This window comes from Peromyscus californicus, unplaced genomic scaffold, assembly GCF_007827085.1.
Source record: "Peromyscus californicus insignis strain IS unplaced genomic scaffold, ASM782708v3 Scaffold_10__1_contigs__length_136768540, whole genome shotgun sequence".
Taxonomy (NCBI): domain Eukaryota; kingdom Metazoa; phylum Chordata; class Mammalia; order Rodentia; family Cricetidae; genus Peromyscus; species Peromyscus californicus.
Genome location: NW_026294391.1, coordinates 11503017 through 11530187, shown reverse-complemented (window position 1 = coordinate 11530187; position 27171 = coordinate 11503017). Strand labels below are relative to the sequence as shown.

At 40.0% G+C, this 27171-nt stretch overlaps 1 protein-coding gene across 1 annotated transcript in view; it reads left to right on the top strand.

Moving 5' to 3' along the window:
* Positions 1-1015: 1015 nt before the first annotated feature.
* Lancl3 (LanC like family member 3) overlaps positions 1016-27171 on the top strand; it is a 105558-nt gene continuing 79402 nt past the window's right edge. The window contains exon 1 of the mRNA XM_052742810.1: positions 1016-1890. Coding sequence (XP_052598770.1) covers positions 1318-1890 — 573 coding nt within the window. The 5' untranslated portion in view covers positions 1016-1317. The remainder of the gene's footprint in view (positions 1891-27171) is intronic.

Here is a 27171-nt window from a genome sequence, read left to right as displayed (position 1 = left end):
GGTGTCCTCTTTAGCCTTCAGTAGTCAGTACTTTGTGGAAAGAAGAATTAGTTAAAAAGAGCTGGACAGAAGAAAGACAAATAGCTTGTGCTTATTTTCTGTCTTTTCCACTCAACTAACACACCTCAAGAGGTCTCAGAACATGTGTAGTCACTCTATTATGAAGATTCAAAGCACATAGGAGATCAGACCCGGAGTAATGCCTGTGGAGAACAAACAGGAGGGAACCAAAGAGGGAGAGAAGGGGTGAACAGTAAACTAAGGACGAATTAAATGCGTACCTAAGCTTTATTCACGTATTAACTAGCTAATGATCTAAAGGTGTTTAATTGGCCTCTTTCTAATTTCATGAGGGAGCAGGGAAATAGAGGAGCAGGGGGTAGATGTAAGTGAGGGTGTTTCCAATCTAGTGTGGCTCTTTGGGTTTTTATTCCTGTGCACGCCAAGCAAAATAATACAGTAGAAGGCAAGCAAGGAGTTTCCATTCTCCTTTTCAAAACATGAAACACGTTCCACACTACCGGTCACACACTGTTGCTGCCCTGAGTATTCAGGCATTTTGAATGAGAACTCCACTGTGACCAAGCTTGAAAGAAGACTTCCAGCTGTGTATTCTCTGGTACTTTAGCCTAGTTCAGCGGCTTCACAAACTTTATTGTGGATGCTTATAACCTAGGGCTCTTGCTGTATATTTTGACTTTTTATTCAATAGGTCTGAGGAGAAACCTGCGGCGCTGCATTTTTACCCGGCTCCCAGGTGCTGCTAGTGCTGACCCGAGGCAAAGCCTCTGAGCACACAAGGGACTGGAAGTCATCCCCTCGGCTGCCAGGTGTGCTGATGGCCAGCCTCAGCATTCCGGATCCGTGCCCTGCACGTCCCAGGCTTTCTGCAGGGAGGGGAGGAGCCGAGGGCGGAGCGGGAGGAGTGGCGCGGGCCCCGCGTGGGTCCTGCCTGAGGAGATCACCTCGGCCCCTTGGAGAGCCTCGGAGCTGCGGCGGCGCAGGAGGGGGCGGTTCGGCGAGGGCGCGGCCTCTGGGAGGGGGGGACGCGCGACACGCATTCCCCGTGCTCTCCCGGGCCACTCGAGAACCTCGCGGCAGCCCGTTGCCCCACTGGGCCACCCTCTCCGCGATCCTTCTTTGCACCTACCTCCTCTTGTCACCTCCCGTCTCACCCTCCTCGCTCCATCCCCCCCCCTCCCCATCGCATCCACAGCCATCCGAGCGCCTCTGAGAGCAGGAGGTGCTGCGCTGGGCTGCAGGGCGCGCCCTCCAAAGGTCCCCAGCTCGACATTGGGGGGCCAAACGGGCGACAGCATGGACACCAAGCGCTGTTTCGCCAACCGCTTCGATGACTACCAGGGCAGCCTGCTGGCGGGCCAGTGTGAAGAGGCAGTGGCGCCCTTGGTCACCTCTACCATCGAACGCATCCTTCAGGAGCTGCCCCCGCTGGGGGGCGGCGCTGAAGCCCGAGGGGCGACGGCGGCGGGCAGCAGCTGCCAGGGGGGTCTGTACAGCGGCGTGGCCGGGGTGGCCTACATGCTCTACCACGTCTCGCAGAGCCCGCTTTTCGCCGGGGCCCGAGAGCGCTACCTGCGCTCCGCCAAGCGCCTCATCGACGCGTGCTCCCGCTCCGAAGAGTGGGGCGAGCCGGACGCCGACACCCGCGCCGCCTTCCTGCTCGGGGGCGCGGGCGTGCACGCGGTGGCCACGCTGGTGTACCACGCCCTGGGCCGCTCCGACTACGTGCAGCCCCTCGGCAAGTTCCGGGCTCTCTGCGCCGTCTGCGCGCCCGTCTCCTTCCTGGAGTGCGGCTCCGACGAGTTGTTCGTGGGCCGCGCCGGCTACCTGTGCGCCGCGCTGGTGCTCAAGCAGAAACTCGCCCAGGAGGTAAGACGCAGCCCCGGCCGCCGGAGGGCGCTCGCCGGCTGCCCGCGCCCGCGGGGGTCCTGCTTTCTAGACTCCCCGACGCCCGCAGCACCACCCCTGGTCGTGCATCTCCATCTCTTCTTTGTTACTTCTTTGTCTGGAGCGGTGCTTTCTTCAGTCCCTTCTGCTTTATTTTCTGCTTTTGTCTGTCTCTTTCCCTGTTCTTTGTCCGCGCTCCGGTTTGTTGGATTACTTGGCTTTGCACTTTGTTCATGTTTTTTTTTTTTTTTTGGTAGTGAACTTGGTGGCATCACTCCAGATGCCTCTTTGCTCCATAGCTTTTTAGGGGTTGACCTTGTGGCCCTTAGAAGTGAGTGTTTAAAAACCGGGAGTAAAGTTATTTTCTTTCTTTTGACCGTGCTAGCAAAAGTATACTTGAATGTTAGCGTCTAAAGTAATGGGACTTTTAGGACTGATGTGCAGGAAAGTAGCTTCTGGACTCGTGGGCCTGTAACCAATAGTAAGCTGCCCAGCCGTAGGTCTGGTGTGTGCACTGTGGTACTATTAAATTCACCCTGGGACTCATAATAAATATGTATCTGATGGGAGTATAGTCTTTTAAAATAACTAAGTGTAGACAGAAATATACTCAGTTTATCGAATGCCTTTTTTTTTTTTCATTTTAAAATCAGTAGTTAGGTTGGCCAAAGCCACAGCATTAGTGACCAGGCAGCTTTTCTTAATAATTTTTTCAGGGGCTCCTTGAAGGCAATTCAGTTTCACAACTATATATGTAGTCATTTCCCCCCTGAATTGCCTTTGAATATAGCATGGAGATGTTAGAAGAAAATGTGCCAGTTCCTGTGGAGTTGAGGGAATAATAATAATAGTAATAACAAACTATAAAGCCTCATAGTAACTCGAACTGAGAGACACATTCATTTATAATCCATTGGAACAACACACTGTTCTAGGGAGGAAGCAGCACATTTAACTTGGCTAGACGGTGAGAAAGGCATTTGAAGAAAAAAAAAAAAAGAAAGGTATATGGAGTGCCTTAAAAGTGTAATTAGCTTAGATAACCAGTAAGCAAGTAGACTTGATTTTTTAAAAAAATTTACATCAGGTGAGTGAGATTGATTCAAGTGAAGAGAAAAAATGCTAAAGGATGCATCAAGCTAGCAGGGCAGCAAAGAGCCATGTGACGAAGTTGTCTTGAAATAGTTTGCTCTGCTTCTGAGTCATTGTTATCTGCTAGCTGTTTCCCAAGGGCCCTTCCAGTTGTATAAAACCATTTAGAAGGCTAGAGAGATTTACATATCATTTGCATTATATTTGCATCTGCTTCCTAAACCCTGCAGTCTGATGGTAGGCAATTTTTAAAAATATTTTTCCCCAGTTGTTTTCCTTAAGTCTGTTTTTTCTTTTGCCCATGCCTTCGAGTCTTTTCTCCATAATAGAGTGGCAGAGTGGAAAATCAACCAAAAAGACCAGGAGGGCTCTGCACAGAAATGGTTCAAACCCACTTTAAAGCCCTGCTCCACAAAAACATTTAAGACCTTTCTTCTGCCCTCCTGCCAAATCACATCTGTCTTTTTGTACTAATCAAATTGAGGTTCTCTGGCTGCTCCCGGGAGAAGGAACAAGAGAACAAGCTCCAGATTTTGAAAGAACAGCTTTTAATTTGTTAGATCAGTTACTCCTAGTACTGGCCTCAGTTTCAGCCATCGAAGAAATTCAGGCTTTGAATGCATAGGGCAGGGACTGGCACACCTTCCCCTCCCGAACTCTTTGCCAGCAAACAGCTTTTCTCTCAGTAGATGATCCGTGAACCTTGATTAAATTGAATTTCTAACTTGTGTGTCTTTCTCTATAAATAATCTGTCATTGTGTCCCAGTATCTTTTTTTCATTCAATGTCATTTACATTCACCTTCCTCTGTCATTTCCCATAGTTATCACCCTAGTTTACAGCCTCTCACATTATTTGACACATCTGTGCCACGTAATAAGTAATGGAATGAATGAATCACTCTGAGCTAGGGTTTTTTTTTTTCCCACTAAGCCATTCATCCACCTTTTTAAAAGCTAGCTTCTTAAAGACACTTCTCATTACGTCATTTTCCTGCTCAGCATCCTTCAGTGGCTCCCTATTGCCTTTTCTCCAGTGGCTTCCTATCTCATAAAGCTGTGACACTTAAAATGGCTGATAAGGTCTCACATGATCAAGCCTCTTGTGTACCTACTTTCCTTCTTACTCAGTGTTCAATAACCACACTGGCCTTCTGTTGTTTTAGGCATTCTCTTGTCTCAGGGGGTTTGGACTCTCTGTTCTCCCTGCCTGGAACACTTCCTCTAGGTATTTTTATAGCTAGCTCCATGACCTTGGATAGGTCTTTACCTCCTTAGTGAGACATTTCCTGTCAACCCTATTTAAAATTACCCCCTTTCCTGTTTTTTTACTCAGTTTGTTTACCGATGTCTTCACTAATCAGACTATAAATTCCATAGGATGGAGATATTTTTATGTTGTTGGAGCTCCAATATTAACGTAGTGCCTAGCACATATGTAGTAGGTACCTAACTTTTCTTTTTGTATTGTTGCAGATATTGTCTGTGTACTGCCTGGCTTGCATTGCCAATCTCCCTTTAAAATGGCATCTCGTTTATCAGTACTTTCCTTTATGCTAGTGATTCTGGTGCTGTGTTTAAAGAAAGCATTTCATACTTCTGGGTTCTCAGTAAATAGCTGTTGAAGAAATGAAGTGAATAAATTATAGGTTCTTACAAATTCTTATTCAAATCAAAATATGACCCACTAGATCAGTGCTTTGGAAAACTTATTTTGCATAGGAGTCACCTGCAGATCTTGTCCGAAAAATACAGAAAAATTGTCATAAATATTATAAATATATACAAACTATAGAAAATACTCTGATTTAGCCTTAGGATAGGCTCTGATAGTCTGCATTTCTAACAAGTCCCTAGGTAGGACTGATATGGTTGGTTCATAGATCACAATTTAGATTATATGATGCTGTGTGGGCTTGGGTATCACACCAGCCATGTCTGTTAATTAATGCTGCAACACTTTATTGTATGAAGCTTGATGTATTGATTTATGAGACTGTAATTTAGAATGCTGATTACAATATCATACTCCTTTCATTATAAGGGACCACAGAGGAATTTGTCTCAGGAGATGGAAACAAATACTTGCATTCTTTCTCACAATTGATAGAATCAATTTAGTCTTTGAAATATGTCTTGTGACTGATTGTATTTCTCACTTTCTGTTGGCTACTAGAAAGCATAAGGCCAGACTTATGGATCACATGCCCTAGAATACAATGCTGTGTGTATTTTCATACACCAACACTTACAGTCTTAGATCATTCTTCCTCCTTGCACCTAAGTTTTTGAAGTTTCCATTTGTGTTCATATAATTGATAAATGTTTAATATGTGGGGGGGAGAGAGAGAGAGAGAGAGAGAGAGAGAGAGAGAGAGAGAGAGAGAGAGAGAGAGAGAAACCAAATCGCTCTATGTTGTATTTCCAGTGAATTCAACCCTCCTGAAAACACTTAAGAGTGTTTGAAATGTGTAAGGGACATAGCCTTATATAGTGAGTCACTGAAGTCCCAAAAAATCATGCCAGAATATTTGCAGTCAGTCTGTTCTGCCATCTACTGATTGGTGGAGATATAGAAGGGAAGGTAGAGGGATTAAGGAAAATCTAGGACATCAAATAAAATAACGTTGTCACTCAATGATCTTGGACAAATAACTTCAAAATTCTGAGCCTTAACTTCCACATTTATAATTGGATTAATAAGAATTCTTAAAAGATCAAATAAGCTGAGCTTTGCAAAAACACTTCTTCATTGAAATTTTCTTCATTGAGTTATTATTTTTTTCTGTTACACCAAGCACTGTGCTAGATGCTCTGATTTAGCAGTGAGCAAAAACAACAAACTGTGATTTGATTGTAAGAATGATCTAAAGGAAGCAAACAGGAACTAAAGTGAAGGACGGGTCGAGAGAAGGCAGAGCTGCTGTTTGAGAGTGGATGGTAGAAAGGTTCCTCTGTGAAGGCATGTTATGTCTCAAAACTGGAGCATGAGAATTAAGTGGCTGCCCGAAGAGCAGCCGTTCTGGCAGAGGGGCCAGCAAGGAACAAGCCATCCCGGCTTAGAGGTCTCAAATAAATCAGAATAGGAGATAAGGAAGTTCAAAGGCAAGGAAGGTTCCCAGTTGGGAGTAAATTAAAATCAGATTCCCATGGGGCCAAATAAGTCAAAGTTAGGAGGTTGAATTAGTTTTATGTTTAATCAGTAAGATTATTGATTAAATTATCATTGATTTGAAAAAAATCACCCATTTTCTGAATGTTGAGTAGATTGTCAATATTAAAAATGATAAGGGGATAGGGATGTAGCTCTTGGTAGAAGTATGTTTGATTAGCATGTGAGAAGCCCTGAGTTTGATCTCTAGCGCGCACACATACACCCCTGCAAGAAGTGTTTATGTGGCTCTTTTAAAATCCTTTTTGCACCAAGGACTCCTTTGTCAGTCAGAAGAACTTTCAGGACTTCTCAGGATAACATTCACAAATATATAAATTAAAAGTTAGAACTACAAAAAGAAACCCATTGTAGTCAATCCAAAGACCAAAACATTAAAAAAAAAATGTGATGCAGCAGCATAGGTGCTTTTTAATTACATTAGGATTTTATAGTGAAACTTGTGATTACGGTACATTCGGAACAGGAGTCAGTGATCTTTGAGATTTCTTCGACAATATATGATACACATCTATCCGTGACTTCTGTAGGTTACAGTTATGAGTATTACGGGTGCTTGTACTCTGCATTTTTAAAAATTTAATTAATTTTTTTTGAGACAGACCTGGAAGGCCTGGAACTTGCTGTGTATACCATGCTGACCTTGAACTCACAGAGATCTGCCTGCTGCTGTTTCAAATTAAAGGCATATACCTGATACCTGGTCCAACATTGTTTTTGGGTGGCTCCTTTGAGGCTGGGTCTTGCTGGCCTTTAACCCAGACTGGCTTCAAACTTGTACCAATCCTCCTACCTCGGCCTCCCTTGATATAGCATTTTTAGAAACACTCTGATCATCTCCAGCAAATAAAAAAAATATGTGTAAACTTTGACTCAATCTAAATTGTTTCCTACATGCACACTTGTAAAGGTAGGTAACAAATATATAGAAAGATTAATATATACAATATTTGTATATATTCTATATGTATATTGTTTGGGTGGGAGCTCCACCTCAACCCCTGGCACCCTGGCATCCCTATACCCAAAGAGTCTGTAATGTTCTGGTGAAAGATCCACCTCAACTCCCCTCCCCCATCTCTTTCCCTAAACCTGCCCTTTCAAAGCCAGCCAAACACAGCTCCTTCCCCAGAGAGGCTCAAGACCACTCCCACAGGGTATATAAGCTGCATCCCAGAAAACAGACATGTGGTTCTTCTGGTCTCTTATCCCTGTCTCCTCTCTGTGGGGCCAGGTAATCACCCAGAAACACTTTACCCATTAAACAGGGCCTTTTCCTATTTGGTCTGATTTGGATTGCTGCGTTGGCAGAGAGGCCTATCAGGGTGCAAAAAACTCGTGTGTGTGTGTGTGTGTGTGTGTGTGTGTGTGTGTGTGTGTGTGTGTGTGTGTGTGTATTTTCTTTATAGCATTATTTGTGATAGAAGAAAAAGAAAAAAAGAAACTAGGAAATGTTAGTGTCCATCAATAAGGTTAAGTCATGTTGTAGTCACATAGAACCAAAATAAAGAGGTATTTCTCTATATAAGATTGGCAAAGATGCCCAAAGTATATTACACAAAAAAAGCAAGCTACAGAGTACATATATAATATGATCATTTGTGGAATGAAGAGATGACTTAAAGTACATATTGCTTTTGCTGAGGACCTGAGTTCTAGTCCCAGCACTAAAATCAAAGCAACTCACAACTGTCTCTAACTCCAACTCAAGAAGGAGGATCTGACCCCTATGTCCTCCTATAGCGCACATGCCCCTCCCCACATACACACACAACTGGAAATAAAATAGAGCTTAAAAATAGATTATCACCTGGGGTTTGGCCGTGGATCTTTGCATCTACTTCCACCAATCACTGGATGAGAGTTCTATCATGACAGTTAGGGTGTTCGGCCATCCTATCACCAGGGTAGGTCAGCTCAGGTACCCTCTCGACCATTGCCAGTAGTCTATAGTGGAGTCATCTTTGTGGATTCCTGGGGACCTCCCTAGCACTCTGCTTCTTCCTATTCACGTGGAGTCTTCATTTATCATGGTCTCTCCTTGTTCTCCCTCTCTGTTCCTGATCCAGCTGGGACCTCCCTCTCCCCTAAGCCCTCTTTCCCCCCAGACCCTTCCCCTCCATTACACCTCCCCCACCCCCAGTTTGCTCATGTAGATTTCATTCATCTCTCTGTCATTGGGCGATCCTTGTGTCTTTCCTAGGATCCTATTTACTAGGTAGCCTCCCTGGAGTTCTGAGTTGCAGTCTGGTTATCCTTTGCTTTACATCTAATATCCACTTAGGAGTGAGCACATACCATGTTTGTCTTTCTGAGTCTGGGTTACCTCACTCAGGATAATTTTTTTTTTCTAGTTCCATCAATTTGCCTGCAAACCTCATGATATTGTTTTTCTCTGTTGAGTATCACTCCATTGTGTATATGTACCACATTTTCTTTATCCATTCTTCAGTTGAAGGGTATCTAGGTTGTTTCCAGGTTCTGGCTATTACAATAATGCTGCTATGAACATAGTTGAGCATGTGGAGCTCCAGGAGTCCAATCGATGAGAGAGAGGAGGGATTATATGAGCAAGAGATATCGAGACCATGATTAGAAAAAGCACAGGGACAAATAGCCAAACTATCGGAAACACATGAACTGTGAACCCATAGCTGAGGAGCCCCCATGGAACTGGACCAGGCCCTCTGGATAAGTGAGACAGTTGTTGAGCTTGAACTGTTTGGGAAGCCCCCAGGCAGTGGGACCGGGACCTGTCCTTGGTGCATGAGCCAGCTTTTTGGAACCTGGGGCCTATGCTGGGACACTTTGTTCAGCCTTGGTGCAGGGAGGAGGGAATTGGACCTGCCTCAACTGAATCTACCAGGCTGGGCTGACTCCCCAGGGGAGACCTTGCCTTGGAGGAGGTGGGAATGGAGGGTCGATTGGGGGGGAAGGCTGGGGGGTGGGAGGAGGGAGGACAGGGGATTCTGTGGTTGATATGTAAAACGACTAGAAAATCTCTTACATAAAATAAAAAAAGATTGTGCAAATGAAGAAAGCACACTTATGAAATACACTTTTGTAAAAAAGGAAATAACAATAGTTCATAGAAAACTCATTTTATATTACCTGATTGAACTTGCCATATGAGTATAACAATAATGATTATTAAGAAAAATAAGGGCCCAATGGAGACTTCCAATTTAGACTTTCTCTCCACATAATGTCTGGCTGTAGATCCCTGCACCCACTCCCATCTGCTGCTGGAGGAAGCCTCTCTGATGACCAGGCAAGCAGCTATCTATGAGTATAGCAGACTACCATTAGGAATTATTTCATTGATTTTATTTTGGCCAATTGTGCTTGGTTCTACCTTATGTCTCTGGGCTAAAACTTGGCTATCCAGTCTTATCTCAATATGAGGGAGGGCTTTTGCCTTGTCACATTGTATCGTGGTTTTTGTTTGTTTGTTGTCTCCTGGAACCCTGCTCTTTTCTGAAGGGAAAAGGAGGAGGATTGGATCTCGGGGAGAGGGGGTGTGGGAGGAACTGGGAGGAGTGGAGAGGGGAAACTGTGGTAGGAATGTATTATATGAGAGAAGAACCTATTTTCAATGTAAAAAATAGTAATAAACCTTTACATGTAACCTGAAAAAGAAAAATAGGGAACATGAACTGTTTCTGCTATAAAATATATTTCCAATATTAGCATACATTTTAATTAAGTTAATATCCTAGCTTTTGTTTGATTAATGGCCAGGCAACTGCAAAATTAGCACACTCTACATTTGCCGTGGGGCATAGAGGTGACCTGGAAAGGGAAGGGAGACACCAACAACAGAAAAAGTGAGTGGCTAAAGGTGCTAAGTCACAGACAGATCATGCCAAGGGAAGCCAAAGGGCGGACAGTTTGGTAACCTCCCAACAGTCATTTCATTCTCTCTCCTTTCTTGTCAGAACCTGTGTCCAATTTTAAAGGTTAGACATGAAAGACAATTAGTGCTCTCAATCTTCCCTAAAAACTGGAACTGGCCTGGGACCAAGTGATGGGCAATGAGTCAGAACGGAAAGTCTTCTGGTATAGGAACATTCCACGTGATTTAAAAAAAAAATAGATGCTGGGAAAAGCCGCAGACTTTCCCCTCTCTACTTAAGTTATACAAGAGCATGATACTTGAAATGGCAGCAGCCATCTTGACTATAGAGGGATGACATAGGAGAACAGAGGTAAAAGTAGCTAGGAAAGGTATGGGTTCTCTTGAGTCTCTGGTTGCCTAACCAACTTAGGAATGGCTTAGCTCTCTGCTTTTTGTTAATTGATGTAATGAATGTTCTCCTTATTCCAATCACTCTTTCCCTTGTTAGTTACATATATGAATAAATATATAAATACAACCCGATTAGTCAGTGTACTATTTCTTGTATGTATATGGTTTTCCCTCCTTTTTGGGGTAGGAGTCTCACTATGCTACATAAGCTGACCTCCAATTTCTGGGCTCAAGTGATTCTTCTGCTTCAGCTTCCTGTGTGCTGGGACTCTGGGTGTGTACCACTACATATGGATTCAATCATGTTTTCTTGGCCATTCTATGATTCTCAGATAACAGCATCCCAAGGTGGTGGTGTGAATGAGGATCTTCACCTCATATGTTTGAATTCTTGGTCCCCAGGTAGTAGAATTCTTTATGAAGGGTTAAGAGGTATGGCCTTGTTAGAGGAGGTATGTTATACTATCAACAACCTTACCACATGGGCACCATTACTATCTTCATAATACCCAGTGAGGAAACTGAGGCTCAGGGAGGTTGAAGAATACACAGTTGGGCAGTGGTAGAGATGAGACTCGAGGCTCCACTAGGTGATTGTCAAGTATGTGCTCTCAGTTGGTGGTTCTCTCATTTTAGCATTCACACAAACTACGAATGTTGTTCCAAGTCAGGTGTGGGATTGGTGGGTTTATTGTGTGACCCATAATTCTGCCTTTTGAAAAAGCCGATGTGTAATGTTGCTGCCATTGGTCTGTCGAGCAGGTGTGAATACAAAGTCTCCCAGTTTTGTGAGATTTCCTATCAAGTTTTACTGATTTACCCCAAATGTCAGGAGTTTCATTATTTGTCCTTTACTAAGAACTGCTTTTTTCCACAGGTGTCATAATATCAGCTTTCCACTTTTCAGTTTATGCTGAAGGAAAGATCACTGCATAGCATATCACCTGACAAGTTTAGGGATTCTAACATGTTGAATGAATAGATGGAAGCACGGACTTTCCCCCAATAGATGTCGTTTTCTGTTGGACACAGATTTTTTTCTCTATTCTTTAAAGAATTGTGTGTAGTGAGGGGGAACTGTGTAGGTTATTTGTGTGAGTGGTGCATGTATGTGAGTGAGTGTGTGCATACGTATGCAGAGACCACAGCACTACATCATGCTATTGCTCCTCTGCTTATTCCTGTGAGTCAGGGCCTCTCACTGAGTCAGAAGCTTGCTGTTTCAGCTAGAATGGCTGACCAGTGGGCTCCCAGGATCACCTGTCCACAGCCCCTAATGCTAGGCTTATAAGCACATAACTTGTATATGGTGCTTGGAATTCCATTTCGGGTCCTCATGCTTGCACAGGGAAGTGCTGTTATTCACTAGGCCATCTTCTCAGGCCCAGAAAGTTTTGTTCTTAAAGGACCTAATTAGCCACATTCTAGAAATTTTGAATTATTTAATGATAACATGAGAAGAGGCTCTATTATAACATCCCAGATACAATAGAAAATGTGTTCTCAATACCACTTCTCATTTTAGAATAGTACAATTGATTTCACCTGTATGACAGAGAGTACTGCTTTTCCCTCAATACAAACTGAAATTGAAGGTGATTAAACATTTTCCTTTTAATTTTTAAAAATTTTCTGATGCAGTAATTTAACAGACATGATAAAGTCAAAATACTAAAAAAAATTTAGGTTTAGATATAATTTATAGCTTTTCATGCATTCATATATATTCCACTAAAGCTCAAATGTATTCTAACTATTTGAAGAGAGCTTGGTTAATTTTGTTTTGTTACTGAGTAAATTAGGAAAGTAAACACAGTAAAATCCTTTTTAGTATACTAAATTTTAAATGTACTGAATTTTGCCAATAACAAACTACTATTATGCTATAAGAAGATGCTTTTAATGGAATTGTATTTATTAATCTCTGAATATGAAAAGGATTGATTATATTAATTTCTCATTAACTTGTTGACTAATTTCACTTATGTTGATTAATGTAATGACTGGTGTTGATCATGTGACTGGCTGATACACAATAAATGCACAGGTTTCATCCAAGTAGAAGGGACATTTTTCATATCCCTCATAGAGTAGAAATGATCCCTCGATTAAACTGAACCAACAGTCTCCGATAATGTCCAGTTACTTTTTAGTATAATACAGTCTCAGAACCGATCCCTGATCTACAGTTTTTAATTATGTACACAATCCTTTGGATATGTGGTTTGTTCCAGAAAAGAAAACAACTAAACAAAACATGGTAATATATATACATATTCACATATATGCATATACATATATATGTATATATGCATATATATGCATGCTACGTATCTTAATCTAATTATGTTCTTTATGTATTCAGTTACTAGGGAAACCTACAAAGCTAACAGACCACTCACACTTAGGGTGCTAGCCACTTGGGCAAATTCACCTTTTATGAAATCATCAAATCCATTTGTTTTGTGTAAGATCAAACCTCTCTTTATGAATAGCTTCAACCATTCAACAACTCCAACAATGAATGACTTTGACATGTGAAAGTGTGAGTATTGTTATCTGAGTCATAAAGAAACTGTCTCCAGGTGACAGATAAAGTCTTACAGACTTCACTGGTGAGAGCATCATCTAAATGAGAGGTGGCAAAACAAATATTGGCTTTAGCATTAGTGTGCAGTTAGATGCTACTGTGTCCATCTGCTGGTTGGTTTCTTTACATGGAATAGATTCCAGTGTTCAGTGGTGTGTTGAAATCTGGTGTCCATGGCAACTAAAGCATCTCTGGTCTCAAAGCAAGCACTGTGGGGACCAGCTGATGACTTCAGGAAGGAGCCACATTCTTAGCAGATTTTTCAGGTGTCTAAGCTCAAAGAGACCCAAAACACAATCAGAAAAGAAGTATTATCCTCAACATACAAATTGACTTTTTATTGTTTAAAAATTTCTTTTGGTTATTTTGAGATAGAATTACTACATAGCTCTTGCTGGTGTTGAACTGTGTTGGCTCAGGCTGTTCTCAAACTCACAATTCCCCTGTCTCAGCTTCCTAAGCACTGTGATTACAGACCTGTGCCATCACTCCTGATACATTTTTTGCTTTTAAAACCCTTTTCTAATTGGCCTGTGAGGTCAAAGGAATTACATGTGTGTTGCAGATTGTATCTCTTGCAATAGGTTGGGGGCTCAGCAAAGGTGTTTCAATGTGGTAGTTAAAAACAGAGCTTTCAGATTCACCAGCTTGGAGATTGAATCCTGGCTCCAGCACAGCCATTTGTTGACTTTAGGTAAGCTACTTAGCATTTTTGAGGCTTAATTTTCTCATTTGCAAAGTGTAATCCAAACAGCACTGACCTCTTAGGGTGCTGGGATGAGCCACTGAGGATGTGCTCATAATGTGTTTAGCAGAGGATCCTATAGGTATAGAGAGGGCTCGGGTATGTCAGCCATTCTTTTATTTTTATTTTGAATATTATCCCTAATGTGAAATGAAACTGTTGTCCAAATAGTACAGGTATGTTTCCTTCTTGGCAGTCTCTCTGATATTCCCTGAGGTGGTTTTTGTAGCTGTTGTGTCCTGAATGGCAACAGTAGAGCTCTGAGATTTTTCACTCAGGGGCTGCAAAGGGCTAGAGGGAAATATCCTGTGCTTTGCCACACAAGAGATTAAGCTGAGCTGCTCAGACAGATTATGTGTCAAAGTAAATTGAGTGCCTGGACATCACCCCTGAAAGATGAACCTATATGAGTCATCCTTTCCTCTGGGGAAAAGGCGCTTCCTTTCTGTTCCAAAGAAAACATTCGGTTCCTTACAAACTTAGTACAGGGACCAGATTTGCTGTGTCCCTTGATGAAATCATCTCACTGACTTAAAGCTACTGTCATATGCTAAGAAAATGATGTTGGAATGTTGATTTCTTATTCTATTCACCCCCCAACTTTTTTCCCTCTGAAGATCATTTGTTTACATGGCATTAACTCAGAATTTTAGGAAATTTTCGATAATTATTATTTGTTGAAGTTACTTCAAATAACTTTTGCTTAGCAAATGATCCAGACGATGTATATTTGGTAGCCTGTTTTGGAAAAGGATGAATACAATTAATGATTCTTTCAAGGTATTTATTCAACCTCTAGAGATTGAAATGAATTGTTTTTGTATTAATTCACTTTCTGATTTGTGTCCAAAAACCATAGTGGAGTTCATTGCTGATTTTACAGACTAAATCTGCATTTCACTCTAGCTCCTAGCTCCTATGTATAATTGTTAATAATAATGCCTTTAGTGCTAACAACTACTCTACTCTAATGATTCAGAATTGTGACTTTTCCTTATCCATAACCAGTGAGGTTCTTCTTATGACCTTCAGTATCACAAGTCTAGGTCTTGGCTTTAACCTGGGTATTGATCTGTTACATTTTATCCTCTGAATCCAGTGCTTCTCCCAGTTGAGCATGCATCAGAATCCCTGGAGGGTTTGTGAAACACACATGGCTGGCTCTATCCCCAACGTTTTGGCATAGTAGGTACAAAACAGGGCCTGAGCATTTGTACATTTATGCTCCTGTTGCTGCTCCTGGTTTGGAAAATACATTTTGAGAACATCTTTAGCCTAAACTTGTGCAAGCATCACTGAAATGTGGGAACTAGATGGAGTCATGTGATAGTAGTGCCACCAACTTCTTATAACCACCAGAGAAGAAGTCAAATGCTAGGGCTTCCTATATGCTAGCCATATGATAATGTACCACTTGTGTTAAAAGTAAAAAGTAGGCCATACAAAATTGCAGCGTGACATGCAAATACTCCTGCTGAATTAATTGTGAGGATTTTGTGACACACAAACATTTAGACAACTTGGCTTTTTCTTCAAAATCAGCTCCCGCCACACTGGCAGCCATGCTCTGAATCCAACAGCAAGTTACAAGAGTATGTATGGCATTCAGACTCAATAAAAAAAATAAGAGTCACAGATACTGATATTTGGAAGAATACTCTATCCCAGTGTAATTATAGTTACACTGCCTTGTCACCCACTAGCCACCCACAATCCTTTCCATGCACTGATTTCCCTTTGAGGTTTTAACATTGAAACTGAACAAGCAACTCTCTGTTAAAAGACATTTGATCTCAAAAGCAGATCTTAACAAACAAACAAGGAAAATGAAAACTTGGAGGAAAGAGGTAATACTAGGACCATGCTATAGTTTGGGCCTCCAGTGTCCTCCAGAGGCCTGATTTAAAAGGCTTTGTCCTCAGCTAGTGCATTGGAAGGAGGTAGAGCCCTGCAGAAGAAGGGCCTACTCAGATTTGGTTGTTTGTGGGGGGAAGGAATGTCCTCAAATGGAATTGTGGGAGCCAACCTCTTTCCCTTCTTTGGATCTGAGGTGAGGGCTTCATCCATTACATGATTCCAGCGTGATGTGCCACTCACAACTAGGCCCAAAGCATCAGACCACCAACTATGGGAAACCGAGTCATTTTTGATGTTTGTCATAGTGACAGCAAGCTCACTAACACTGAGTTTATATTAAAAAAATGTGCAAATTGATATTTTCAGAGGGGAAAATGACCACATGTAGAGAACAAAGTGGGGTATGATTGATAAGGACAAACAACAGAAATGAACTCTGAGAAATTAATATGTTAGCGGTAAAAATACTTCCATTGAAAGATTAGACTATTGTTAAATAAATATCCCTAAAAGTTCAACCAAAAGACAGTAAGATTGATAAAATGAGAGATTATGCCAGCTTTGATTGGAGAAACATCACAAGTCCCCATCCCTAGAACAAGAGCAACCAATGGCTGCTGAAAGAAGGAGCTAATTTTCTCCAGGGATGAGCCCCTGATAGGTTATCAACCCCAAGTGGTCAGCCCTAAACATAGTACATAAATGCAAAACTAAATGAACTCAATAGGCTGTGTCCACCTGCATGTATATATGTAATAATAATTTAGAAAGCGTTTGAGAGGGTTCATGGGGGACTTAGATGAGGGGAAAGGAGGGATGGGAATGATGTAAAGACAGTACTCATGTATGGAATTTTAAAAATTATAAAGTAAAGAGAGACTAATTAAAGGAATACTAACCTCTGCCTGCTAGTCAGTCCCAATGGAAGAAAATAAAGTAAAAAGGAAAATGATGGAAAGTGAAACGAAGTGCAACCCATGGGTGGCTACAGGTAAATGGCTGGAGGAGAATAAAGACAAGATTTTTAAAGCTTCCAAAAAGAAAACCAGAATTGCTTTCATGCAAGAGTTAATTAACACTGTATTTTCATAGCAACTGAGGAAGCTAGATGAGGAGCAAGAACTCCAAAATTTGAAAAGAAAACTACTTCTCAATTGGAATTTTCTAGTAGCCTATGTTATCTGTTAAGTATAAAAGTAGAAAAAAAAATACTCTGATACTAAAGATCTCAAAGCTCAAATATTTTGGGGCCACCCAAAAAAGGGAATGAGCCGAGAAATAGAGAAGTGTGGGGATCTGGGGTGGCAAAACAGATGTGGTAACAGGAACCTCTCAGAACAGTGCAAAAGGACATTTCGGATGATAGCTGAGTGTAAATGCCAAAAAGGAAAATGTAGGAGAGAGGAAAAGATAATCATCATACATGCTATTCAAGGTATGTGAGGAAGTAGCATGGCGATATTATAAGACAGCTAAATAGTCACACCAAATTAACAGCTAATTAATAGGTAGGAAAATAGTTACGTAAGATTTTCATTTTACTATATGGAAGTGAGTCAGTAGAAAAAACATGGTTTGTAAAAGTGTTTTAGATTTTTACCTCAAATGAGTTGGAATATGAGTGGGGAGAGGTAGAGCAAGGAGGACCTGCCATTAGTTTGCAATTTTCTTGAGAAATATGAATATCAGGGACATTTTTCTTCACTGGCCTCACCTATATGGTGGGCTAAAATCCCCTACAATTTATTTTGTCCTTCACACTAAGAAATTTTAAAATACTTGTTATGTGTGACTAAGCTACCCAGCACAATATTAAGGGAAACATATAGCTAGCTAAAGGTGTTGCTATCATTAAGCAAATTAGCTGATCCACTGGGTTAACATGATTACCCTTATTTTATTTTTAATTTTTATTAGTTTTCAGACAATATATTTTGATCATCCCCCCCACACTAAGTCCTCCCAGGTCCCCCTCCCCACCTCCCGACCCACCCAATCTGATGTTCTTTATTCTTTTTGTGTGGCAAGAGCAGTTAAATATCATCTAGCAAGGATCTCAAGCAAACAGTATAATTTTATTACCTGTAGGTCTACATCAGCCTGCACATCTGTAGCTTTGTATCTCCCCAATAATGAACCAATATTCCTGGAGTACTTATATTGAATAATGAAACCATTTATAAAAGAATGTTGCCAACCCATATTTAACATCAGAAATACGGTTTGCTATAACTCTTATATTCTTATAAGTCATACTCAGTTGAGATTTAATTAAAATGATGACATTTCAATATTTGGAATTACTGTGAAGTAATAACACTGTGACAATTTAACCCTTAGGATTGTGTCTTAGTGAGGTACTGAGTAAAATCATGAAAATAAGGTTATTAAATGTTTACATGGGATGACAAGGTTTTAGTTAAAATAATTAAAAGTGAAGGGTCAGATTATTAGGATGCAAGAGTGGTTGAAGCATTTATGTGATACAAAATGAGACAAAAATTTTCTCATATCCATGACTCAGATGCTTCAAGATTTAAAATGCTTCCAACCCATTCTACTGGTAGTATCTAATAATTATATAAAGCAATATGTTGCCAGCTACCTTTTACTACATAAGCTATCCTATTTAATTCTCATGAAATCTCAAGTTAGAAATCACTTCTTTCATTTTTAGACTAGAAAATAGGAAACATTTGAAAGGTTAAATAACTTTTCCAGGATATATGGTAAGAAGAAGGATAATTATAACACTTATTGCCTAAGTAGGATGCATTTTAAACTTATTTTTTCTACAATTTCATATATATATATATATATAATAGTGAATTTGATCATATTCACCCCCATTATCAATCTCTTATCCTCTCCACCTCCCACCAGCCTTTTTCTTCTTTCCAACAAGTCATTCTTCACTAGGATACTTTTGATAGGCATCAACTAGTTGGGAATCTAAAAAAAAAAAGCTACAAACCAAGATTAACCTCTGAGATTTATAATCTCCATTGATAAGGAATTGAGTCAAGTCTAAAATCCAAGTTCTTCTCCAAAGTTGTGATCTTTTTGCATCATTCATCTAGTTTAACATAAATGTTAAATAAAATTTCCCATTCCTTGAGTATGTCAATAAATACTGACAACATGGCAAATAATTTGTTTTCTGTTTATTGAGAGGCCCCTCAAGGGACCATTTGGAGCTTTTAAACCAACCTGAGGATTTTGGACCAAATTAATTGCCTACAAAATCTCACAGAGTGGAGGTACCTGAAAGGGTACAGGAAAGACATTACCAAATAGAACATAGAAAAATAACTGGTAGGAAGCATTATGCCTATGTAAGTAATGATAAGGTGAATCATTAGGCAGAAAGTTTCCAACATAACGTTTATTCCCTGATTTTCTTTTAATATTTTTCTCACACTTTACTCTTTCTCAACCCTTTTCTGTAGTGTCCTTAGCTGTTCTTTTGTGTGTACTGCTTACTGCACATACGGTATTTATTTTCGTGCTGTATGTCTCTCAGGGAGCCCTTCCTGCATCATACATGGGACAGCTATGTTCTTTACTGCCACCAATGTTTTACTATGACTGAGATGGGTACTGGTCCGCTCCCTGACCAAAAGAATAGTCTCTGTACTTATTTCCTGAAAGAAGGAATAAGGCAGATGAAATGCTTTTAATTTTATGAAATCTACTACTACCTTTGAGACTGAGTTATACAATCTCCAGAAGGGAGGGCCATATTTTGAATCTAGCTCTTCACAATCACTTTTCCTAAATACGTTTTTGCTCTCTGACAGCAGAGGCACTTAGTATTCAGTATTTGATGGGCACAATTATTGGTTAGTCATGAACATTGTCATAGTTTCACTTATAATCAGCCTTTCAAATGCCACAGGATGGTAAAATTTTGCTTTTTTTTTTTCATTATAAAATGGGAAATGTACTAGCTTGTAACAGGTCAAAATGATCCACTCCTGCCATTATGTGATAACAAATAGAACTCTTGATTGCTAACATTAAGGACACCATGTAAGAAAAGTATAATTTTGGACTGCACAATGCATCTTAAAAGCTTTTGTTTTGCTTTTAAAAAACAGTCCCCATTGTGTATATATTCATGCAGGTGATAAAAGCCTATATATGTTCCTGGACCTTTTTCGTTTACTATTTTAAGGTTTGCAACTTTTCTTGACAAACTGAACACTAACAAATCAGCAATTAGAATTTCTTCTCTTCGTTTATTCTAACACACTCATTATTTTCCTAAAAAGAAGAAAGGTAAACTTAATATAGAAAATGGTGGCTTTGATTTTATATTAAAGCATCATCTCCCTAAACAGTTGTTAAATATGAATCATAAATCACGGTTTAAAAATTGATTTATAGTAATTTTCTTTGTACTACAGCAAAGAAATGAGTATCTAATCACATCCTTCCAGTAGTGAATAAACAAACCCTGAACAAATAATTCAACCATGTGTTTGAAAGAAAACTGGACCTTCAGAATATTTCTTGAGCATATGCTGACTTAATATTTTTCTAATTTGGCAACTTGAGCTTTTAATTAACAAGGTGACAGTCTATGTATCATGTATCATAACTGTTGCTTTTTTATGTAGATTGCCCAACAGGTAATTCACCCTGAGTATGTCCAGAAGTCATATAAAAGTATTCAGTTTTGCCCCTGGGGGAAGATAATTGCTTCGAGGTCCTAAACTAGCACTGCTGTGTCAAGAGGCTTTAAATATTGGCTTTTCAAGCTTTGGGGATCTTATGGTTTACGGCAGGCAAGCCAGGTGTCTGTCCTGACACGCCACATGAAAGCCAAAGGCACGGCAGTAGTTTTCTTTGTTAATGTTGTTTCATTAAAGAGATTTCAAGCCCAAGTTACACTGTTATAGTTAGCTTCAGCTGTCACCTTGACATAAGCCTAGAGAGTCACCTGGGAAGAGGGAACCTCCACTGAAGAACTGCCTCTATCAGATGGGCCTGTGGCCATGTCTGTGGGACATTTTCTTCATTGCTAATTGATGGAGGAGGTCCGAGCCCACTGCGTGTGTTACTGTCCCTAGGTAGGTAGGTCTGGTCTGTATAAGAAAGGTAGATGAGCAAGGCAGGAGGAACAAGCCAGTAAGCACTGTTTCTCCATGGTTTATGCTTCAAGTTCCTGTCTTGAGTGCCTGTCCTGGCTTTCTTCAGTGATGAACTGTAATCTGTAAGTACAAATAAACTCTTTCCTCCCCCAAGTTGTTTTTGGTCACAGCAACAGAAAACTAAAACAGATACTTTTTGAGTAGCCTTTTGTTCTGAAGTTCTGTCCTTTGGGAATTAAGATGCTGTGAATTGCCAAAGATTCCTTTGTTGTTGGCTTCTAGCCTCAATATGTTTGGTACACATTTAACTTAAAATACCCCTTGTTATGTGCTGTGTGAATTTTGTATTTGTGGACTTATATCTTTAATCACTTCTGTCTCTTCAGACATTGTCTCTCATTTTTAACAGTTACCTTGAGCTATCATTTACATGACATACAATTTACTCATTAAAACATACATTTTGGTGATTTTAAAATATTCATACAATTGTATAGTCATCAAGCCAGTCAGTTCAGAATGTTTATATTATCTTAAAGGAAAAGCAACCTTGAAGCTATTATCAAGGTCATCTTTGGTATTCTCTATCCCCTCATCTGCCTCAGCTGTGGTAGGCACCACTAATCTAGTTTATTTTCTACTTTGCTGAAGATTTTTCACAAAATATCACCCTTCATGACATAAAAAGCACTGGTGATTTAGCATTTCTTTTTCTTAAAAAAAACACAAAGAACAGTCCCCCCCATCATTTTATTTTACCCATGTTTGATGTCACTTTGAGAGTTTTGATGCACTAATGCAGACTGTAAGAGCTAAGTCCTACTGCCTTCTGGCCAATAGTTATGTCTAGAGCCATTCCAATTTCAGATGTTACAGTATGAACAAAAGTACATCTTGGAATCGAGAAAAATCTGTAGCGTTGAGGGAAGGTTGCTTCTAGGCGTATGGTGCTATTCAGAGTGTACCTAGATGGCCAGTGCTATGCTGCAAAGATGTTATTGATCTACAAAGATGTAAGCACAGAAAATGACAGTACGTATTGAACTTTTGGACAATTAAACTGTAATTTTTTGCCATTTGAGTCTAATAATACAAAATTAGGACTGGTGTTTTGTATTTCTCTTTTATTTCACTATTCTGTAGCAATGATCAATATGCTATTTTAGAAAAATAGCAATCCATAATGCATTAGAAATAAAGTGAACAAAATAAAACTAGTATTTTACCAGTGACAGCTTCCATAATATTGATCCTAATGCTTCTCTAATATTGGCATTCATTGAATCACCTGGAATGCATAATAAAACATAGGATACTGGTCTTTATGTAGGTGTGGAGGCAGGTAGTGGGAGAGTTTGCATTTCTACCAAGTTCCCAGATGGTGTCCATATTTCTGGTCCAGGGATGCTTTGAAAATCTTTGCCTAAGATCAGCATGCTGCTGGCTGCAAAATGTTTGTGGCCAAAGATTTCCAGTCTGGTTTGCTGTACAGAAGCTCTCGATGCTCTTCAGGAAGGTTTTCTTCTTCCAGCGATCATGCTTGCCTTTAGTGAAGTTAGACTAACTTCTCTAAACCTTAGTGTGACTCTTTCCTTGGAGGCTGTTAGAACTCCACCGACTTTCTGAGTTGACAACCTCAAGAGAGGCTGAAGAATATGTTTGGTCATGTTTGATGAGATGTTCATCATCATCTTAGGAGGGCAAGATGTATGTTTTACCTCTCAGGGGCCATGACCGGGTGTAAATAAGCTTCTGTTTTTTTCTGAAAATGTTTTAGACAGTCTGTTGACAGCACTGTAGAATTTCTGACTGTTCAAGTAGCACAAATGCCTGAAGTAGACTTTCTTGTGCTTTAAAAGGCACATTAGACTTTACATTACCTCATGGAGGTGACATGGGCACCTTCTTAGTGAAAATTTGCATTGCATATCCACAGCACGCTTTCCAGTAATAACGATTATCACATGTCATCCTGAAGAATATGCACTGACCTTAAAAGCTTTTATAAAGTGACCTTCAGGGGAAAATCATCTTTGGACTTGTCAAACGCATCAATCTCTGGTGCTGCAGGCAGAGTAACTTCCCTTCCTGTCCTTATAACAAATGTGTAAATCTCTGCAGTGTCCAGAGTCACTCTAAATATTAGATATTGTCTGCCCTCCGGTGAAGTTGTAGGAACCAGCCTCCCACGATTTGGATTTTATAACCTGTTAGAAGATTTCTCCTCAGACTGCTTGCATCCCATTTATCTGGGAAACATAAGAAATGGGGCCCGGGATTATGTATTTTTATAGGATTCTAGTGATGCTAGTGTTCCTTAGTCTAAGGAACACGTGTGAAGTGGCGAAGTGCTAAGTAGCTTTGAATTTCTTTCAGATGGCAACCCCGCTTGTGAACTAGTAAGTGGGATACTAGTGTAACCCTCTACTAGAAGTTTAGCCTGGTCACCCAGAGTTGTCTTTACCTGCACCCCTATATTCATAGAACAATAATATTTAACTTACTCTACAGAGAGTATTCACCTTAGAAACCACTCCTTTCATGTCTTTATACTTTGGGATCTTTTTTACCTTAGTTGTTAAAATTTCCAAGTTGAGGAACTGAGGGTATAACACGACGACAGAACATATGTGTATCGTGTGTAAATCCTTGGAAACAATCCTCATCAAAAAAAATTTCAGGTTTATTTCTAACAGAGCATTCTGTTGCAAGGAAAGGTTATCATGAATGTCATACTGAAGGTAATTCTAAAACATTTTGCCAGAGAAAACTTGCCATATCTAAGAAAAGACAAAATGAGGTCTTTGTAATGTGCTGCTTAATGAGATCTGCAGCTTTCATTTGTTAACCTTCAACTAGCTATCAATGGTCAGTGGTGCATGAGATGAGTGCTGCTATAATCAAATGAGCGTTGCATTGTTTGCTTTTTGTCTCAAGTGAAACAGGAATAATAAGAAATGTTAATGCACTTAGATATGGCCATCATACATGCATCTCTTCCCAAAGGATATATTATTATAAAGTAACAGGGATTGTTTTAGATAATGCAATCTACTCAGATCTGAGGATGAATTCTCTATTCTTTTCCTGGCCAAATGTATCAGTTAGCAAGGTTTTTAGCTAAAAGTGGTAGAAAACCTGAGTTTCAGTCGTTTGAAATAGGGTGACTTTTCTAATGCATGAAGAAGTCTGGAAGTAGGTAACTGTTGGCCACTGTTCAATGAGTGAGTGATATCAGTGCCTTTGTCTGTACACTACTTTTTCCTTCCTTCATTATGGTTGCAGAATGTCTGCTGAAGCTGCAGATGCCATGCCTGTGCTCAAAGCAAATAAAAGTGAAAAGCTCCTCAACTTACCAGAAGAGCAAAAGCTGTCCAATAACTCTCTAGCCAATTTCTCCTCCAACCTGAGATCACGACAGTCACATGACCACACAAACATAGCAGGCAAAGCTTGCATTGATCTGGATTGCCTTGCAACACATTAGCAAACAAGAAAGAAACTAACAGCTTTCTTTAATTTTTTTAAAATTACATTTATTTATTCTGCGTGTGTGCTTGGGAAGTGGGTCATGCCATTGAGCGGGTATGGAGGTCAGAGAACAACTTTTACTATGTAGAACCTGGGTATTGAACTCAGGTCATAAAACTTGGTGGCAGTTGCCACTACCCACTGAGCTATCTCTCAAGCCCCCCAAATGACTTTTGAGTATACAACTGTGTCTCATACCCAAAGTAACTAGAAGTAGAATTCCCTTTCCTGCTGTGATCCAGCTTTGTTCTTTTCTTTGCAAAATGCACTCTTCATTACTGGGAACGGTGTGTAGTGGAGAGGTTTGAAAGCGGGGCGAAACAAAGGTCAAAGGGGCTTTCAGTATGCAAATTCCTTTTTGGATAAGTGACATACATATGTCTACAGGATTCTGAAGGCACAGATTCTACCCAGATTCCAAAAAAATGTAAATGGTGCTCAGATCCTGCATACAAATCTGTTTTTAAAATCAACAGCAGAATGTCCATAGTCACGATCATGGTGGTCCCCTTATCCTCCCATCTTTTTAGAAAGTCAAGTGTTAAACAGCTTGTGTTGTCAGCTTAATGAATCCCTAATGATTCTGAAAGAAAACCGTGTATTATTAATTATAATTAGAATGCCTCTTGGGATGCTTCAAGATTCAGCTGTTGATAAAGAGCAATCAATACGTTTTGTTTTTATAATGAAGCAGCATGGAACATGAAAATCTTGAGATCATGTATATTTTCTTTTTAAAACTGTTCTTTGAATATTGACTTCTTTTATTCTAGTACTTTTGATGTATTTTTCACTTTAAGTTTTAGGTAACCTTCTTTACTTTTTCAACTAATGCTAATTAGATTTCTATTTGACGCTGCCAACTGTTGAGTCTAACTGTTTGTGTCCCTTCATTTAACCTTACTAAAATAATTTACTTGTTACTGGGATTTAATTCTTCTTTTGAAATTGATTTTTTCATTTTTTGTAGCATTGTGGGGTTTTTTTTCCTGTTCTCAATTAAAAACAATTTTTACAGTTAAAGTCACATTTTGCACTGTGGCTTTGTAGTATTTTGAAGGTGATTACCTGGTTTAATCCTCTCTGTACTTTTTTGGCTCAGAATTAGCTTATACATTTTTATCTGTAGTATAGTCAATGAACGAAAAGGAATGATTTCCATATTGCCCATATTCTACGATTTTTGGAGAAAAATGAGATGAAAGGCAAATTAATTCTGTTACACTCATCTACAGATAATAGACCCAGCACTAGGGAGGCAGAGGCAGGCAGATCTCTGTGAGTTTGAGGCCAGTCTGCTCTACAAAGTGAGTTCTAGGACATCCAGAGCTGTTACACCCTGTCTCAAAAAAAAAAAAAAAAAAAAAAAAAAAAAGAACAGAAAAGAAAACCGATGTGCTTCACAAATTGCCATGTAAAGTTTTGCAGGGAGTAGTGAGCATGAGAGGACACAGCAGCCTTCTTTGGATAACATTTAGACTGAGATTGGTTCTTCTGGAAGAGTTTTTTCCATGCTTTCAAAGGGGAATTTAAAGTATCTTGTCCCTAGTCCTAAATGATGAGCATGGTCCTGGTGGGACAGTGTGACAGAGATATCGGAACTAGAGTTTCAGGGAATTTCTTATGGATTTCAGAGTGCATGACCAGAAGCTACAGCTTCTGGCTGTTGTGAATATGGGAATGAAAGGCTATTCTTTAACTACATATTGCTTCCACTTTTCTGGTTGACATAATAACTCTAAGATTTTTCCCCTCTTTTTGTACCTGCACAAGACTTGGAACTTGGTATTTTGGGTTAAGAGCTCTTTGAGTGCAGACCAAAGACCTCAAGCTCCAGAGGCCAAGGACTATATTTTATCACGTTCACTTCTATATTTGATGCCCATTAAATTGATGAATGAAAAAAAATCTTACTGCAATTCTTAGAATTGAAAGCTGCATTGTGCCTGCATTCCTCTGTTCTTAATCAACTTGTATCAGAAGACTTCATGCTATGAGATTGAAAAGTTCTAGAAATATTTTCAACTTTTCTTTTTAGGGCACAATAATTAAAAGGGGTACCTTGTATGTCAGTAAAGGAGGGTGGAAGTGAATGGGATATGGAGAAAAGAAAAATGTTGAATTTAATCATCACAGACACATTCAGGTTTTAAATTAACTTTACAGTTGTTGCCTAAGAAATAGACAATAAAATGGGTGACTCTGCTATTCTTGGGAGATGGAAATATTATTTCAGCTCTATAAAATGAGGTTGCAATGCTGGAATGATGCCAGCTTCCCTGCTGGGCAGCCTGCCGACATTTCACCCAGGCACCGAGTTTTCTGTTACTCCGTCTGTGACCTTCCTGCTGGTCCCACTTTGCCAAAGGCTCAGTCTCCCTTAGCTGTGTGAGAATATGCCCTTTGTTGTACTTGAGCAGAGAATGATTCCAACATTTCAATTGCTCTTTTCCTGGTGAGCTAGAGAGACAGGGAGTGTAAAGCAGTATGACAACTGTTGGACTCTCCAGCCAAAAGATAAGGAAGGACTCTCATAAAGCACCAAATCACTGAAGTCAGTAGCCTCTCTCTAGGTCCTTCTGTCTTTGAAATTGTCAGATCTGTGGTTCTCCTTAGCGGTGCTGTGGGATATTCCGCAGCCATTTTAACTTTGGGTGTCCTGTTGTGAGTTAACTAGAAAACTTTTTCAAGACACTCAAGCCTGAATTGCATTGGTCAGTTATTTATTGTCATGTAGCAAACTGCCTCAAGACTTAGTGGGATATGTGGTATTGTTACTCTTGCTCACAAGTCTGCAGATCATCTGGTGGTGGTTCTAATCTGTGATAGATTTGGCTGGTCTTGGCTGGATTTCCTCATGTATCTATAGTTAGCTTCAAGGTCAGCTAATGCTGGCAGATCTAGACTGAATGGAAGGTCAGCTAATGCTGGC